The sequence below is a fragment of the Bicyclus anynana genome, chromosome 24 (assembly GCF_947172395.1).
Source record: "Bicyclus anynana chromosome 24, ilBicAnyn1.1, whole genome shotgun sequence".
Taxonomy (NCBI): Eukaryota; Metazoa; Arthropoda; class Insecta; order Lepidoptera; family Nymphalidae; genus Bicyclus; species Bicyclus anynana.
In genome coordinates this window covers 1,754,849-1,774,124 of record NC_069106.1, presented here as the reverse complement: position 1 = coordinate 1,774,124, position 19,276 = coordinate 1,754,849, and the positions used below count along the sequence as shown (strand labels likewise).

At 35.6% G+C, this 19,276-nt stretch overlaps 1 protein-coding gene across 1 annotated transcript in view; it reads left to right on the top strand.

Annotated features, from left to right (window-relative positions):
• The first annotated feature begins 8,974 nt into the window (after nucleotides 1-8,974).
• Nucleotides 8,975-19,276, top strand: part of LOC112044014 (homeotic protein empty spiracles-like) — a 42,779-nt gene continuing 32,477 nt past the window's right edge. Inside the window, exon 1 of the mRNA XM_024079733.2 lies at nucleotides 8,975-9,527. Within this exon, the coding sequence (XP_023935501.1) occupies nucleotides 9,077-9,527 (451 nt within the window). The 5' untranslated portion in view covers nucleotides 8,975-9,076. The remainder of the gene's footprint in view (nucleotides 9,528-19,276) is intronic.

The following is a 19,276-nucleotide window of genomic DNA, read 5'->3' as shown; positions in this document are numbered from 1 at the left end:
CTTGGGTTTTATGGCTCCGCGCGTCGAGCGATTGAGCCAGTATCAAGTGCTTAATATATATTTTTTTCTTCATCATCATCATAATCAACCCATATGTATTTCTCAGGCCAGGCGTAATGCTAGCCACTCACCACCCAATAATCCACGAGTTTGCAGGACATCCGGCTAACATAAACAAACAAACATAAATATAACATAAAACTGATCGTGTGTTGGTTGCGATCGGCATGATAAACGCTGCAGACTCGTGGACTTATTCGAATCACCATCATCATCATTATCAATCCATATTCGGCAGCTTCCTCTAAGAATGAGAGGGGTTAGGCCAATAGTCCACCACGCTGGCCCAATGCGGATTGGCAGATTTCACACACGCAGAGAATTAAGAAAATTCTCTGGCATGCAGGTTTCCTCACGATGTTTGTTATATTTAATTTCTTAAAATGCACATAACTGAAAAGTTGGTGGTGCATGCCATGGACCGGATTCGAACCCACATCCTCAGGAATCGGAGGCAGAGGTCATATCCACTGGGCTATCACGGCTTTTTTTCTTATCTTATTTAAAACGAGGAAACTTGAAATAATCTTTGAAATAATCGCAGCCTCTTAGTGTTACGAATTTGAATTTTAGACCCGTACCACTAATATGACGTAATGTTGTCGATATTTAAGCCTACACGTGAGGAATGTCCGTTTGCCGAGTAATTCCGGTAAAGTCATCGATGAATGGTGGAGTGCTAAAGTGTTGCGACTCGACCGCCCGCGTCGGCCACACACCGCGTCGTTATTGTTCCGTGCGCGTTTTATGATTGATTCTGTAGGGAGGGGACTTTGATCGACGTCGATCTAATTAATAAGAGGTCTCAATAATACTACGATGAAGGGGTCGTACTTAAGACCGAGAGGTCGTAGTCAATCCCCGCTCGCTGGACTATTGTCGTACTCGTATGTACCTACACTCATCATGACCATACTGCTTAAACTTTGTATACATACATCTAGCATCATCATCATTCAGCTCACTGTTAAGCACAAGTCTCCTCTCAGAATGCGAGGGGTTAGGCCAATAGTGCATTACGCTGGCCCAATGCGGATTGGCAGACTTCACATACCTAAGATAATTAAGAAAATTCTCAGGTATGCAGGTTTTGTCACGATGTTTACCTTCGCCGTCTAGTATAACAAACTTTTAAATAAAATTGAGAAGTAAAGTTTGTGGTATTGTAGGGGGTAATATCTGGATCTACTGAACCGATTTTGAAATTTTTTTAGAACTAGAAAGCTACTTTATTTGTGAGTGTATAGCGAATAAAATTTAGGCTATATTTTATCCACGAATTCTCACAGGAACGGGAACAACCCGTGTGACGTCGGCTATAGTAATAAAAATAAGTTTATCGATAACTACCAATTAGCAAATCCCTACATGCAAAGGTAGCGGAGTTCCAAGTCTTGCTACGACTCATTAATTGAACTCTTAATTTTAATTTACGCTTTGAACCCCATTACGCCGTGGTCGCCGTGCGATTAGTAAATTAATTACGAACAAATTAAACGCGTTCAAATGGCGGCCATGTTTTTATTTTCCCGCCATTTTTGGCGTAATGTTGTGGTACTCGCCAGTTTGTTGCTAACTCTCTTTGTTTTACACAATGTTATAGACTAGAAGACGCCCCGCGGTTTCACTCGCGTAGTTTAATTTTTTTTAATTTTAACAAGTTAGCCCTTTTAAAATGTACTAGTATAGTCAAGTATACTACGTAAGAAGCCGGTTACAAACATGTAATTTAAATTCTACCCGCATTTTTTTTTAGCTATTATTTATTTTGATTTTTTTGTATGTAGGATTTAAGTCTAATTAGTATGTAACACGTGAATAATTACCTTAGTGAGTTAATTGTATTTCTCATATAAGCGAATTTAATGTAATTCTTTTGAGATTATTTTCTCAAAAGAATTACATTAAATTCGCTTATATATCTTCTTAAACCAGAAATAAAACCGAAAAAGATCTTAAACCAGAAATGATATATTTATTTTGCTATCATCCGCGAAAAGTCGACGAACCCATGCGACAACGTCACCCAGGTCCGACAAAATACTCTCTACGTTCGTTTCACCCCGAAACCGGAGCATCTTCAGGAGACGTTGACTCTACAACGTGCAATTGCAAAGTCTTTGACTTTGCAATTGACATAAACCTAGGACCTCATTATCTGAAGTCATTTATGCAAACCACTGGACCAAAGAGACAGTCACTTAGCAAATTTTTAGCACATTGTTATTTTTATCCCGGATTATCCTAATAGCAATCTTTTAAAACTGTTTTTCTATTGTTATTTTAAACCTCTGTAAGTTTGTAAGTGTATAGCCTGGGTAGGATCATTCTGTTGTTTTTTTTTTTTAATTTTTAACCGTTTTAAGAAGTTTTTAAAGTATTAGTTCAGATTAGGTGTTTTTAAGCTGTTTTTGTGTTTTACGTCGGATGTCTTTAAAAGGGATGTTATTGAAATACGTTTTAGTAATCGTTTTACCGTTATTAGGTAGGTCTACGAACCGTTAGGGGAAAATAATGATTTAAAAAAATAATGAGAATTTGTAGCAATTAAAAAAAAATAAGTTTCATCATTAACTTATTGATCACCAGTCTTCTCTCAGAATGAGAGGGGTTAGGCGTTAGTCCACCACGCGGGGCAAAATTCACACATGTTCATAAGAAAATTCTCAGGTGTGCAGGTTTCCTCACGATGTTTTCCTTTCTCCGTTTGAGACACGTGGGTATTTAATTTCTTAAAATGCACACAACTGAAAAGTTGGAGGTGCCTGCCACGGTTTCGAACCTATGCCCTAAAAAACCTTTCACTGTTGGGAAGCTACATTTACCCGAGTGCTACGCGAAGTCGCGAGTAAACACTAGCAGTGACGAAGGATGAAATTTAGACGAAGGTAATCCGTCCCAAAGAAAAGGAAATTCATACAGCGTGATACTAACTCCGGTTTCTCATATACATATCTAGATATAGTTCATATAGTATTACAATGAATATGCATGGATTTTTAAAGGTAAGTCGGTTTACTTCGCTGCTGTACGCTAGTCTAACTACCTACCAGCGACAAAGAGTCCATACAAGCCGATTCCCGCCGGGTTACCTTTTGAAAATCCATACATACATGTTCATTATTGTAATGAATATATATGTATGGATGGATGTATGAAAATTGAGTTTGTATCAAAATGTATGAATTTCCTTTTTAACCGACTTCCAAAAAGGAGGAGGTTCTACGTTCGGCTGTATGTATGTTTTTTTTTATTTGGAACGGCTTACCTTCGCCATAATTCCATCCTTCGCCACTGGTGTACCTATAAAATGCACGCCACTGCTTTGGCTAATACCAAAGAGCTGAAACGCGATTAGCTAAATGGTGAAATTATGCGCTAACACCAAGAATTTTCCTCATTTACATGCATACCCTGGTCTAGAGCTCTAGATTAATGGGCTAGACTTTATTATTTACCTAGGCGCATTGATAATTTATCTATACAGTTAAATTACTAGGAATTATTAATTTAGCAGCTATACAAGTAGATACAATAGTTGACTCATATCAAAATTATATACAATATTAATTTCGTATCTACGTGGATTAAGGGTCCAAAATATATCATCATCATCATAATCAACCCATATTCGGCTCACTGCTGAGCTCGAGTCACCTCTCAGAATGCGAGGGGTTAGGCCAATAGTCCATCACGCTGGCCCAATGCGGATTGGCAGACTTCACACACGCAGAGAATTAAGAAAATTCTCTGGTATGCAGGTTTCCTCACGATGTTTTCCTTCACCGTTTTTTTAAACACGTGATATTTAGAATTTAAACTATCGTGAGTGTTATTCATATTAAATGATTATGAAACACGGCTAAAACTCACCTGATCGTGCCGCGATGCAAGAACCAGCTCATGACTAAGGGCCCCGTATGGGTTCGAAACTAGTCGGGCATACTCCGACGTAATATCACGTGAGTTTTAGCCGTGTTTCATAATCATTTAACGTGATATTTAATTTCTTAAGATGCACACAACTGAAAAGTTGGAGGTGCATGCCCCGGACTGGATTCGAACCCACACCCACCGGAATCAGAAGCAGAGGTCATATCCACTGGGCTATCACGGCTCAGTAAGGTAATAAGGTAAGTCAATTAAAAAAATCAATAAAATTTCCCACTTAAAGTAAATAATTTAATCATTCACTCAAAACATAATTCCTCGCAATAATGGAACGATAGAACAGAACCGTTTGTATAATTTTACGCCACTTCCGTTCAATTTTACAATCAATAACATAATGTAAAAACAAAAATCAATCACCAAGCTGATTGTTGAGATTGCATTCTTTTATGTAACTTGTAGGTATAACAAAAATTAATTAACAAATAGGTACCTGCACCTAAATTGAAAATATTTTATACTAGCTAAACATAGCGGTTTCACCCGCGTAGTTCTAATTCCCGTGAGAATAGGGGATAAACAACGATACTATTTATAGGTATGATAGATACGTGCCTACAAAATCACCACAAAAATAGCTATCTGAATTTAGCGCCTCCACTGACACATTCACAATTTTGTGTTGTGTTTACACAATTATATATTTATGTAGGTATAGGTCCATATAGTTAGTTTTTACAGTTCCTGAACACACAATTCGACATTGTAAATAATATTTAGGTAGGTAGGTATTATTTTTTTAAATAACTTTCGTTGTCTAAGTAGGTAGGTACCTACTATGCGACTAAATGAAATTAAGACATGTCTTAATTTGTCAAATCTTTGGGGATAAATATATTTCCCTGACTAAAATAAATATATTTCCCTATCTTTCTTTATCATCATAGATATATTATATGTATGTATGTATATATGTATTTATTTAGTTATTATTTATATATAGTATTGATATGTACTGTTATAATTTATATATTTATTTCAATTTATTTATTAGTGTTATTTTTAATGTATTTAATATTATTTACTTTTATTATTTATGTATTAAGTATAATATGTTTTCTCACTTTTTTTCTGTTGTACCTATCCATTTCTTCAACGCAACACAAAGGGGTTCTCTTGTAAGACCAAAATTATTTTATATAATGCCTTGGTGAGATGTTGTCTTGAGTTTGCTAGTGTTATTTGGAATCCAATCTACAGTACACATTCCCAACGCGTTGAAAATATACAACGATCGTTTACTAGGCATCTTGCCTTTATATCGACCGGTATTTCGCATAGGATGCCCTACCACCAGCGACTAGCGGAGTTTGAAATGTTACCGCTACGAAGAAGACGCGATATGATGGACTTATGCTTTCTCCACAAGATTTTAAATAACAAAATCAAGTGTGGTAACATACTTGAAAGGGTATCCCTAACAGTCCCGCGTAGATATCCACGCTACCGTACTATGAAATTGTTTCATATTCCTTTTGTAAAAACTAACCTTGGTATGCAGGCCCCCATTAGACGAATATGTGCCAAGTATAACGAAGTTTCTAAAACTATACCGGAGATCGACATCTTCCACAATTCCTTCTATGTCTTTAAAAACAAGTTGCATGACCATTTTAAACTCCATAATAATTAAATTGTCTCTATTATTAGTAAGATTTAGTTTAATGTTAATGTTTTTTCTTAATATTTATTCTTTTTGTTTTGTATAATCTACCTACCTAGTTAATTAATTTCAAAATTGTATTTAATTAAGTTAAGTTTTCTTCTTTATGCTATTGTTTTAAAATTGTATACTATTTTATTAATTTTAAATTAGGTAATAATTAATTTTGACATTTAATCCTTCCAATAAATTTGACATAGTATTATAATTAGTTAAGTGTTGACATATAATTATATAAATGTTATGTGCGCCTATTGTTTATATGCATATCAGAACTCTTTAATATGTGTTATCTTATGTTTTAACGTTTAATATGTGTATTGTTGGCGTGCTTTATATATAAATAAATAAATTTCTTTTGTTTAAAATCTCTCCCACTGCCAAGGGTCACTGGCAGAGATCTCTTATAGAGATAAGTGTTTCCTTGTCCACTGTTTTTCTTTTTTACTTTTGTGTGTTACTATTATTGGTACAAAATAAATAAAAAAAAAAAAATAAAAAATAAAAGTGGCCTGTGTTATTAGTAGGTATAAATACTTGTAGTTTTCTAATAGGTAAAATAAACTTTCAATTTAGTCCAGTTACCTAGTTTAGTCCTACTGGTACCTGAATACCTAGTATTGGAAAAAGCTTCAGGATTTTATATCGACTTTTTCACGCACTAACTGATTAACAGATTTTGAAACTGAAAAACTATCAAAACTCAAACAGTGCGTGTTGCCAGTGATGACCTATGGTTCCGAGACTTGGTCGCTAACTATGGGCCTCATAAGAAGGCTCAGAGTCACACAGCGGGCGATGGAACGAGCTATGCTCGGAGTAACTCTGCGTGACCGAATCAGAAACGAGGAATCTACAGAACCAAAGTCACCGACATAGCTCAATGCGTCGCGAAGCTAGTGTCCATGGGCGGGGCATGTAATTCGAAGTGCCGATGTAAGTTGGGGTTCCAATGTGGTGAAATACGCAGTGGGTAGGTGTAGATACCCCTCAATAGGTGGACAGAAGAACCAAAGTTACCAACATATTCATTTATTCGTTTATTTGTTGAGAATACACACAGCATACCTATACTTCAGCCTTTCTTGATGAGTACTGTTTACCAGCAAACAAATTAAAAATGATGGTATAAATCACAAGTCTTTTTACACCTAATAATAATTATAAATAACTTGTTTTTAAATTAATGAAAATAAATTTGATCAATAAGCTTAGAACAATTAGATATGGTTAATATATTTTATATAACATTGTTTAAACAAACAATACATAATTTAAAATAAATAAGTTATGAAATGACATGCGTTTTCTACCTTCATTTCTTATTTATTTGTTGGTAAACAGTATTCATCAAGAAAGAATGTAGTCATCAATGCGGGCCTTTGCTTCCGCTGCCGCTAGTTCCAGCTGTGTTTTCTTCACAATGTAGGCTGCTGCGCTTAGCTTTCTAGACCTACTTGTCCTCCTGTGCGTAGAAGCTCCATCCGGTGCCACTGCGTGGCTGCTAGTGACTTTGCCACTGGTGCATGCTTCTTTCTTCTAGCTGGTCTAGAAGTCGTTTGGTTCCTTCCTCTAACATTAGCGCCTGGTTACCTATTAGTGCTGCCCTTGCAGCTCGCTGGATCTGCTCCTGCTCCGTTAGCTGCTGTTTTTCAACAGAGCTCCATCGGTTCACCATAATTGGCGGTGGAGTATGGAACATACCACAATGATCCGACTCGAAGACCAATTTGTAAGGGCCAGGCTTAATAAAAACACAGTTTTACTTTGTTAAAACGGCTTAAATCGGGAACGTATATGGTGACGGTTAGGCACTTGGCGTAAAAGTCGTTTAATTTATTTAAAAAGCTGTCAAAGTCACATTGTCTATGACACCATAGACGTTCCGTTTTCGGCCCTTTATTGTAAGGCACAGATAATATATTTATAGGCATTTGCGTCGCTAACAATTATCTATCGACCATTTCTGGCGTACAATAGTTACAAAGACACGAGTAATTAAAATAAAAAAGACAATAGCAATTGAGTTAAATCAAACATAATTGTGATGGTATGTTTAGAAATTTTATTTTAAATGTGAAATACAAAAGTACCTAGCATAATGTCATATAAAATAAAATAGGATATTTAAATTAATAAACAATAGGTAAACAAGTCGCGAAGTTGAAGTGACCTTATGCGGGGCACGTAGTTTAAAGTGCTGATGGACGTTGGGTCCCAAGGTGTTGGAATCCGCAGTGTTGGTCAACCCCCCACTAGGTGGTCTGATATCAAGCTGGTTGCAGGAATGCTGGCGGCTCGAGACCGTGGTGTTTGGAAGTTTATACAAGAGGCTTATGTCCAGCAGTGGACGTCCAACGTCTGATAATGATGATGATGAAAAAATTATGAAAAAGAGACGTGATAGTCCAGCGCTCAGTCATAATTGAAAATCTCGCTTTTTCATTTAATTTTCAGCTTTTATTGAGACTTTAGATAGGTAACTTTATTTATTATTTTAAACTTTTTTAATTTATTATTAAGTATTTTTAGTCATGGCGTAGCATGGCTATTGCAATAAATGTTAGGTAAGTAGTTACTCATCTATCTTTTAAAAATATATTAGATATTTTTGATTAAGTTTGATTACTTAACTATACTTAATATTAATATAACTTCCTTTTGCAGTCAGTCTACCAGATACTCTAGGTAATATAAAAGTTTACGTGTCTCTATAAACCAATTTAAATTTTAACCATTAAAAAAGGCTAATCTTTAAAAGCAGAAAACATTTTTATCGATAAACATTAATTACACAAATAACCAAATCACGAAAACGTGCGGAATCGATTATCGATGTACACATCACTCGGCACCGCTGAAAAATGTTATCGAGACATTTAAGCTAATAAAGCATAGCAGTTAATTAAGCATCGCGGCCGATGCGACCGGCGCGAACGGCTAAAAAAGAGCAAAGACGAGCTCGCTAACCTACCCAATCGGCGCCTTAATTGATTCACATCCTGCCAAATCAAAAAGCTCCGCAAAAGTACCCAATATAACCCAACTAAACACACTTTCCATTCAACCGCTTGAGAACGTTGAGGCTCACACCGCGCCCGCCCATACGGGAAGGTTCCAAATTCAAATTCCGCCTTCAGAAACTCGCCCACCAATGGCAGAGCGAGGAATTGTGTAACGAAGGCGCTTAAGTGTTTGAAGCCACCCATTGGTGGCCGCCAGCCAATGGGCGCGCAGATTTCCATCGAATTATCTTTTTTTCTCGTACCCCGCGTAGCCGGCGGTTAGTGGCGAGGTTCATTCGGCCGCGCGCCGTCGTGGCGTATGTATCGCTTGCGCGATGGATTGTGATTGTGACATGTGGTATTGATTTGGTGTGTTTTTGTGACGTTGGAAAGAAGCATGATGCCTCTCGCACCGACGCCTGTCTTGGCGGTGCCTTCGAAGCCGAAGATAGGATTCAGTATAGACAGTATAGTGGGTGGTTCGGAGAGGCCGAAGCATACGTCTCCTCCGTTGGCGAGTCCCGGGTCTCCTTCCCCAGTGGCGTCCCCTCGGAGTCCTTCGCCGAGGCCTTTGCTACGACCGAGCGCTCTACCAGCGGTGTTCCCGAGTCCTGAGATAAAGAGGCTGCCTTACTTGGATGCTCAGAGCCATCACCACCAGTTCTTGGCGCATTTCCAAGGTGCTGCTTTGGCTGCGGCCTTGGCACATCAGCAGCAAGGCTTTGGGGGTCCGCTACCACCCCACCCGCCGCCGCACCCCGCTGCGCCGGTCCCCAGGGAGTCCTACCAGTTGTACCCGTGGCTCATCAACAGGCATGGGAGGATTTTCCCTCACAGGTTTCCTGGGGGTAAGTTTTTTTTATTGTACTAGTAGTGTTGTAGTTGGTAGTGGTTTTTTGTTTTAAAGTTCGGATAGAGAATTATTGACAGAGACTGAAAAGCAAAGGTGTAAAAATAATCAAATACTTATTGGACAATTAAAAAAAAAAATGTCTCTGTTTTAGCTTTAATTGAAAAGTTTAACCTATTATTGTAAGATTGCTTGACCTATTTATGGTTAGTAGATAAATGAAAAAAAAAAATGTACGCAAGGCAAAAGTTTTATAATGATTTTTTTTAATATATCTATAATCGATTGATTTACGGATTATTATGAAAAACATATTTGGAGTGTGGTATATAAATAAAAGTGAACATTAGAGTTAAACGCGCTACAAATAAAATATTCTTAATAATACTTTTTATCATGGGAAAAAACGATTTTTTATCTCACAATACGCGTTGTTTAAGAATTACTTTTTGACCCAATAATAACGCAAAAGCTTTTTCAGTTACCTAGTTGAAGCTTTCTGCTGTAAGACCATTAACTGAAACAGTATTTTAATTTAGCTTAAACTTTTCATAAAATTAACAACTAAGTACCTACGTATCATCATCAAAACATTATCAATACTCGATACATATTATAAAATTGTAGTGTCCGTCCGAGATATCAAAATGTTTCATGCTTATTGTCAAATTTCTACGATACTAAAACATTTTTGTCTATCTGTGTGACTAGGCTAATCTTTGAAACGGTTGGGCCGGTTTTGACGGGACTTTCACTGGCATATAGAGCTTCAGAGTTACTGAGCAACTAATACTTTTATCCCGAAAAAATCCATGGTTCCTTAGGGACGCGGACGAAGTTGCGGATGCCTATTATCTTGTAAGAATTTATCTGCACCTATTCTGTGATAGAATGCTAATATGTAAATGCCTACTACCAGAGATATTCTACTATTAGATATGTTACGCGCATACAAAATCACCGCAAAAAGGGATCCGATTTTACTGAGCGCACACATGCACAATTTGGTGTTATGTAAATAAATATATAGTTTTTACACTTCCTGAACACACAGCTTGACATTGTAGACAATATTTAAATATTATTTGTTTAAATAACGTTCGTTGATTATCTACTATGCGACTAAAGAAATTAAGACAATTAGCCACTTTTGACCGCCTTAGTTTCGACGCGCTAGTGACATATCTATAGTATAATATCTTTGCATATTAGTCTATCACAGCAATATGCAGTATTGCTCTGCTTATAGGCAATTGTTTACCACTTACCATTAGGTTGGTACCTTAGTCCCGCAATTAATTTATTGTAAAAAAAACCACGTATCCTAATACTTAATTGGAAAGCTTCACTTGTGATTACGTAGATAAAATAATTCTAATTGATCGTATTACCGGAACGTAGATATATTATATTTAGATCCGTTGACAACGGATTTTCCGACGGCCGGATTAAAGAGGACGCGGACGAAGTCGCGGGCGATCGCTGGTAATAGACAAGATTTTTTTTCCTGTATACGATTAACATTATATTCCACATACTTATAGAATGCTTTTTTTTAAATTGTGTTACCTTTTAAACGAATATTTCAGTTCATTTGCAACCATTGGTGACCGCTGACCATACAGCCTTTGCAATCTTATTTTTTTTTAATTTTCTTAGTTTTTTTTACCTATTAATTAAACTTAGGTACCTTTAAGCGGTTCTTGTGACCTCTAAATTTAATATGTTACTCTTACAGACACTTAATAATATTATAAAACTAAAGAGTTTGCTTGTTTGTTTGAACTCGCTAATTTCAGAAACTACTGGTCCGATTTGAAATTTTTTTTCAGTGTTAGATAGCCCATTTATCGAGGAAGGCTATAAGCTATATATTACCCCCGTATTCTTACGGGAACGGGAACCACGCGGGTAAAACCGCGCGGCGTCAGCGGGGTCGATTTATATTTAGAAAGTTGGAGCTTTTTACCAAAAAGTTCCCGTCGCTAAGTTGCGGTCCCTTGGTTACCTTTAGAGTTATTATTTGTTAAAACTGTTATTTGACATAATAATAAAAAACATCTACTTATATATATTGATTATTTACATACAAAAACACGCGTCTTTGTCTGTGGAATTCCTCTGGAAATTCCTTTGTTGTAGAATTTCTATTCCGTAGATATGTTCATATGTCGACTTACTTTAAATAGAAAACCAACTTTTATTTAAGCTTTTTGTAATCAACAAAACACATTCGTGTACCTAAAATTTTCACTTTTAATTGTAATTTAATTAACTTATTTATGTAGTTTAAAATTCATCAATTTAACATGTCGATAGTCCGATGGGGCAAGAGACGACACGTCTGTTTAAAGAATGTTTAGGACCGACGGCTTTACGTGGAATACCTTAAACATGAGAAAATAACTTTAACATTTCAAACTAAATGAACTGATACAATAAAAAAAAAATAACCTCGTTCTTCTTTTAATCGAAAATATATTTTAAATTAAAAACAAATATAGGTATAAACTTATCAGGTAGTTAAAAACAAAAGATAGGTGTAGGAAAATATTTTTTTTAACTGTATTTCCGCTTTTGACATTATTGGCAAGTAATTTTAGTGCATCAGTTCTTATTAACTTTTAGTTATTAAAAACTATAAATTCTTTTTCAAAAAATCACAGGTTAAACATCCTAAGAAAATCTATACATACTAATATTATAAAGCTGAAGAGTTTGTTTGTTTGATTGAACGCGCTAATCTTAGGAACTATTGGTCCGATTTGAAAAATTCTTTCAGTGTTAGATAGCCCATTTATCGAGAAAGGCTATAGGCTATATATTATCCCCGTATTCTCACGGGAACGGAAACCACGCTGGTAAAACCGCGCGGCGTCAGCTAGTACATTATAAAGTAATAAGTCAAAAGTCAAAAGTTTTTATTAAGTACTAAATGACCCACCTAAATACCATAATATCTTAATTGGCAACCTTATTTATCTACTTATGATAAAAGCATAGACATAAATATACAACCTCCCTCAGACTAATTACATAAGGACCTCGCTAGACGTTATTTTTCTGTCAAAGTATATGATCAACGATCTAATGCGATTACAAAAGCTATCTCTACTGTATCGATGTTTCACAGTTGTAATCGTGTTCTTCGGTTAAAAAGCTCCGTAAAAATACCTTTTTGTGTAGTTGATTTGTATAAAAGACGGTCAAACACTTCTAGTTTAAAAATGACAGACATTTTTGTTCGTGTTTTTGGGTGCGATACTGGTCTTTATGTAATTAGTCTGAGTAGCCTCCATAAAATGAGGTGTGTCTAACTATAGCTGGCTCTTAGTATAAAAAAATTGACTGAGTAGCGTGGCAGTGCTTTGCTTATCTTGTAGCATAGGCCTATTAAGACAAAACGTATCAATTAACACGGTTTTGAGATTTTAGAGACGTACGGGTACACAAAAAGGTATTTTACGGAGCTTTTTCATCGACGGATACGAACAACTACGAAGTATCGATTCTATAGAGATAGTTTTTATAATCGCATTAGATCGTTGATCATATACTTTGACAGAAAACTAACGCCTAGCGAGGCAGGTCCTTATGTTATTAGTCCAAGTTTATAGTATTTATTAAAAAAAAAAAGCTTTTAGGCAGGCATTTTAGCTATAGCTGGCTCTTAGTCAATAAGTCTTCGTAATCTCAAACTGCACATATATAGGCCTATTTACACATAAATGGTCGTGCTATATTTTTTGTATAGTAAGGTGATACTTAGGGATTCGCTGGATGCAGATGGCTCAGTATCGTGATGTTTGGAAGTCCCTACAAAAGGCCTATGTCCTGCAGTGGACGTCCATCCGCTGATATGATGATGATGATGATGAAGGTGATAGTTTGTTACGATCGTTACCGTTAATTAAAAATAAGCAGTTTTAATAATCTATGGAAGGAAAGAGTAAGCTCGTAATGAGTTTTTATAGAATAAAAGATTTATAACACATAGATAGTGTGTAGTCGCATGATTCGTAAGTCGTTTTATGTGCCCCGAAATAGGAGCCCTTGACGCATCGTTACGCTACGATAAGTACGTCTGTGTGTGTGTGTCAGTGTAATTAGCTTAGATCTTAGGCTCACATAGTCACAGAAGTGGCTACGTTTGGAGTGAAAAATTGTTAGTTGTTGCGAGTCTATAGGTTATTAGTCTAAGGAATAAAATTAGAGATTTGATCCTTTATTTAGTCTCAGTGCTTTGAGGATTGGAACAAAAAAAAAATAAGGCAATACCATATTTAACATTAGTCTAGAAATTATTAGGTATCCAGAAAAGTTATTTGAGGGTGGTATAAATTTTTTTGAAGACACTAGGCATCTCCGATCTTTGCCTGTAATAAAAAGAAATTAAAAATGTCTGAGGACTGAGGTTAGGTACCGAGTTTTAAGCAAATGTTTTAGGGTAAAAGTGAAAGTCCTAGTCAAGTCAAATCATGCTTTAGTAAGGCGAAGGTGGCGAAGGCAACTTTACTAAAACTTTTGATAGAGTCCACCGAAAAATTAAAGTAATCACTTAAAACACTCTTCTTTAACCACTTCACTTGTACACCTTTACAGATCTACATTGCATAAAATACACTCTACTTTATGCAATAAAAAGCAGCAAAATAATGAAAATAAAACGAAAGCTATGTGATTGCGTTTTTCCCGCCAAAACTCTCTGTTCACCTTATTTTAACAAAAAAAAAAACCAAGCCGTATTTCGAAAATAGAATGTATAGCTATTTATGGTAACCATCAAGTAGGTAACCGTATATTTTCTGTGTTATAACCCAGTTATAATCAATTTCAATGCAATTGCAGTTCAGACGTGGTCTTAATTGGAAAAGTTTAATATTTATACAGGAATTGACGACATTTTCGCAACATGTGGTTGTTTAATTAATGATTTTTATCTATGTTTAGGCTAAGTTGATTTCTATCGGCTTTATTGAAGAAAATCTTGTCTATGAAAATTCGTGTGTTACTTGTCTACGAGTAATTATGTTTATAGAAGACTAGCTGACGCTGCACAGTTTTACCCGCGTGGTTCCCGTTCCCGTAGGAATACGGGGATAATATATAGCCTATAGCCTTCCTCAATAAATGGCCTATCTAACACTGAAAGAATTTTTCAAATCGGACCAGTAGTACCTGAGATTAGCGCGTTCAATCAACCAAACAAACTCTTCAGCTTTATAATATTAATATTAGGATATATAGTAGATACTAATCGACGCCATGCGGTTTCACCCACTTAGTTCCCGTTACCGTGCGAATATTGGGATAATATATAGACTATGACACTCGCAAATAACGCGTCTTTCTAGTGGTGAAAGCATTTTCAAAAATGGTGCAGTAGATCCAGAGATTAATTACCCTTGCAACACAACTAACTTAACCTCTTTATATTTTAGTAGATAAGCATAGATAAAAAATCTACATCAATACCATCTACATTTAATAGAATTGATGTGTCCGTCTGTAACTTTATTTACATGATAATATAACACTAACATTTTGTAAATGTTTATCTGTCTGGGCTAATCTATAAATTGGCTGACACGACCTACTCGTAATTTAACAATTCATTTCTGTTTTGCTGACATTACCTTAGCTTACACACACAAACGCATTTGTGTTTTCACTATACTACGTATAAGGAAATCCAGAAAACCTGAAATCTTCCAAGGTCTTCCAGAAATAGAAAAACTATATTTCTGATAGATGGTTTTATTTTATTTATTTATTATTCTGATATAATTTTGTATTATTAGTTTACTTCTATAGTGGGTATAGCTATAATTTACAATTGAATATACTTTCATATTTTAATTTACAGTTTGTGCGCTGTAGCATGGTGCGGGTGACAGTTACCTGCATGGCGTTCTTATTACGTGCTAATTTCGCGAATCGCGACAAACTTTCAAGAGTGAAACTGTTACCCGCACCTTGTTACAGCGCGAGAGCTGTAATTTGAGTGTAATTTTGTTTAAATTGTTAAATAAAATTAGGTTTTTTTTATCTGTGGGGTTTATTTTAGTCTATGGCAAACTTTCAAGAGTGAAACGAACTGTTACCCGCCTTTGTTACAGCGCACGAGCTGTAATTTCATTGTAATATTGTTTAAATCTATACTAATATTATAAAGCTGAAGAGTTTGTATGTTTGAACGCGCTAATCTCAAGAACTACTGGTCTGATTTGGAAAATTCTTTCAGTTTTAGATAGCTCATTTACCGAGGAAGGCTATAGCTTATCCCTGTATTCCTACGGGAGCGGGAAACACGCGGGTGAAACCACGCGACGTCGGCTAGTTGTTAAATAAAATTAGTATTTTATTATCTGTTGTTCTATTATAGTCTATGGGCAACAGTTGCCAACTTAACAAAATAAACACCTCTCTCAACAGTGTCATTATAGTCATAGATATTCATAGATTCGGATCGGAAACAAGTTTTTGTTAGAAACACCCGCTTGCGTTTGTAATGTCTGTTTGAACACGTCCATTAATCATTGTTCATGATCCCGTTTGCCCGCGGACGACAAAAACTATGGCGTCCAGTAAAATACACTATCAATATTATATTTGTTGATGTCTGATAGTGATTTGAATAATTACTCGTATAATTATAATGAGCATTGACAAAATGTACTGTTGAACTAGGTGTAGTCTGTGGTTTCACCCGTAGACGTCAACTTAAGCCTGAGGTACTCATTGTGTACCACAACCACAGAATAACGATGATCCAGAATGAGTCTTTACAAGAAGCGTGGTGAAGCCGGTAAAACCCATTCAAAAAACAAACGTCACGCGTCTCCTTGACATCCGCATATACAAACTTTTTTCAAAATTTAAATCACTAACAACAATTATGTAAATTAATATAATAATCAATAATTACCAATAAAAAATACTCCATCTTATTACTTTAGTTTTTGTTTTTAAAATGTTTAAAAACACAAGACTCCATTTTATTGAATAATATTGAAAATTACTGATGTGACGCTTCGTATCGTACTGACTCGAGAATGTATTAGTTTTTGAATTTTGTAATTCAAACGCGTTCGACACCATCGTGTTCCGTGCGCTATATCTGCCTATGATTCTTTAATCTGTGTTACTAACAAACAAATTAAAAATGAGTGTTTAAATCGCTAGTAATTTCACATATTTAATAATAATTGTAATTTTGACTTTGCTCGCACCGTATATTATAGCCAAATAAATAATTTATTTACTATTTAGAGATTATTTGGGAGGAAAGTCATATTACTAGGAAAATGTTGAATGTGCAAGTGGAAGGACATAAGAGGAGAGGAAGGCCAAAGAAGAGATGGTTGGATTGTGTGAAGGAGGACATGTGTGTAAAAGGAGTGGATGATGAGTTGACGAGTAATAGAGACGAATGGAAAAGATTGACATATTTTTCCGACCCCACTTAAGTGGGATAAGGGTAAGGAGATGATGATGATTAGAGATTATTTGAAATAAGTTAGTTACTATTTAAATATAATTAAGATTACATGGATTGGCACCGCCTTTTAACCATTATTATTACAAAGACACATAAGGGTAAGGGATAGACGGCCACGTGGCGCAGTGGGTAGTGACCCTGCTTTCTGCATCCACGGCCGTGGGTTCGATTCCCACAACTGGAAAATATTTGTGTGATGAGCATGAGTGTTTTCCAGTGTCTGTGTGTATTTATACATTATATAAGTATTTATATGTAGTATATAATTGTATATTAATATTATAATATCAACTATCTTAGCACCCATAACACAAGCTGCTCTGTATGCTTACTTTGGGGCTAGATAGTGATGTGTATTGTTTAAGTATATTTATTATAAAAAAAAAATAGCTTGTTTAAACAACCATACAAACAAACTATCTTCCCGTAATATTAGTAGGTATAGATGTCAAGATTCTACTGCTATATCAGTACAATGTTTCTAGGTCAGACCGGCATTAATAAAATAATAATTGAAGCCTCAATAGCTCAGTAGGTAAAAGGGCGGACTCATCACCAAGGGGTGGTGGTTCGATCCCTGCCCCGTTAGTCTATTGTACCCACTCCTAGCACAGTTTTTCCCGACTAGTTGGAGAGGAATGGGAAAATTTATCGTTAACAACCCATATTCGGCTCACTGTTGAGCACGCGTCTCTTCTCAGAATGAGAGAGGTTAGGCCTTAGTCTACGCTGTTTTTCTTTACTGAAACTGAAAAGTTTGAGTTGCATGTCAACCAGATTCGAACCTACGCCCTCCGAATCGCAGGCGGAGGTCATATCCAATGGGCTATCACGTCACTTCATGGGAATATTGGTCATATTAAAAAAAATATATATGGCAAATAATCTTAAAAAAAAAACTTTTTGTACAGTGATATTCATATTCATTTATTTGTTATTAATACACAGATAATTATGCATTTGACAATTTCAGCGTACAACAAATTATAAAGACACAATTAAAATCTAAAAAAAAAGTCGACAGCAATTAAATTAAATGATGAGTTGACTTGCATTTTAGAAATTAGCAGTGTCTTTAAAAATAGTTGATAATTATAGTGACACGTTCAACCTGCTTACCGAAGCACGTATATTTCTTGGAAGAATATAGAGGTCAATATTAGATAGCCTGGCACAGGTATCAAACCTAGGACTTCGTCATGCCAGGGTCACTGGCCCAGCAAGACATTACTCAGTTATTAAGTAGGTATACCAATTTTAGAATCTAAGTGCATTTGCACTAAATCAGTGCATTCAAGATATAAATATTAATTAACATTAATCACATAAACTTAATATCAACATGTAAGTACTTCATTACAATGTTGGCATCATGTCGCCTAATTAAAAAGTTATTTTGATTTAAACATTATCTGTAGTATCATGACCCGCGAGACCCATTTTGTAATTACTCTGTCTTGTCTATGATAAGTTATAAACGTTAAATATTATGTGTCCATGAGATCGTATCGGCTCTTGAGACGTCACGAATTATATTTTTAAACCTAATAAAACCTAATTAGGTATTTAATAATGTTAACTGTTTTGTTGTGGTACTTAAATGATCATAATCACCTTCAACTTTTGAACCTACAACGTTTAAAGAGTGTTGTTGTAAGTTTAAATTAGGTAGATGTATGTGTGTCTGTATATAATAATTATATCACGTAGCTCTCAAATAAATGGACCAATATTCATGCGATTTTTCCTTAGGCACAAAAGGGTTAGAACTCAGAGATGTAAAACCAGTAAAAACAATAGGTAGCTATTTTGTAATTACTCTTTCTTGTCTATGATGATAATATCTAAAAACGTAAATTAATGAACGCCACGCCACGAATTACATTTTAAAACCTAATGAGGTATTATCACTGGCGCATTTACAAATTTGTCGCAAACAGACTTTTTTGCTTTATAATATTACTATAGATAACTGTTGTGTGGTGCTAAATCATCGTAATCACATTGCAACAAACCAATCAACAAACCGACCAATCTTTTCAATTTGCAACGCAAAAAATAATCTAAAACTTTTTATGGTTATTTCAGAATTAACGCGAGTAAAACCGCAGGGCTAGTGTCTGTATCAGTATCAGTATGAAAACACAATGGTTTCCTCCTCCATTTTGATCAAAAGTCCGAGTTCTAAATCTTAACAAACGCAAAAGCTCTACTATAGTAGCTTTTGCGTTAGTTTTCCACTGTTT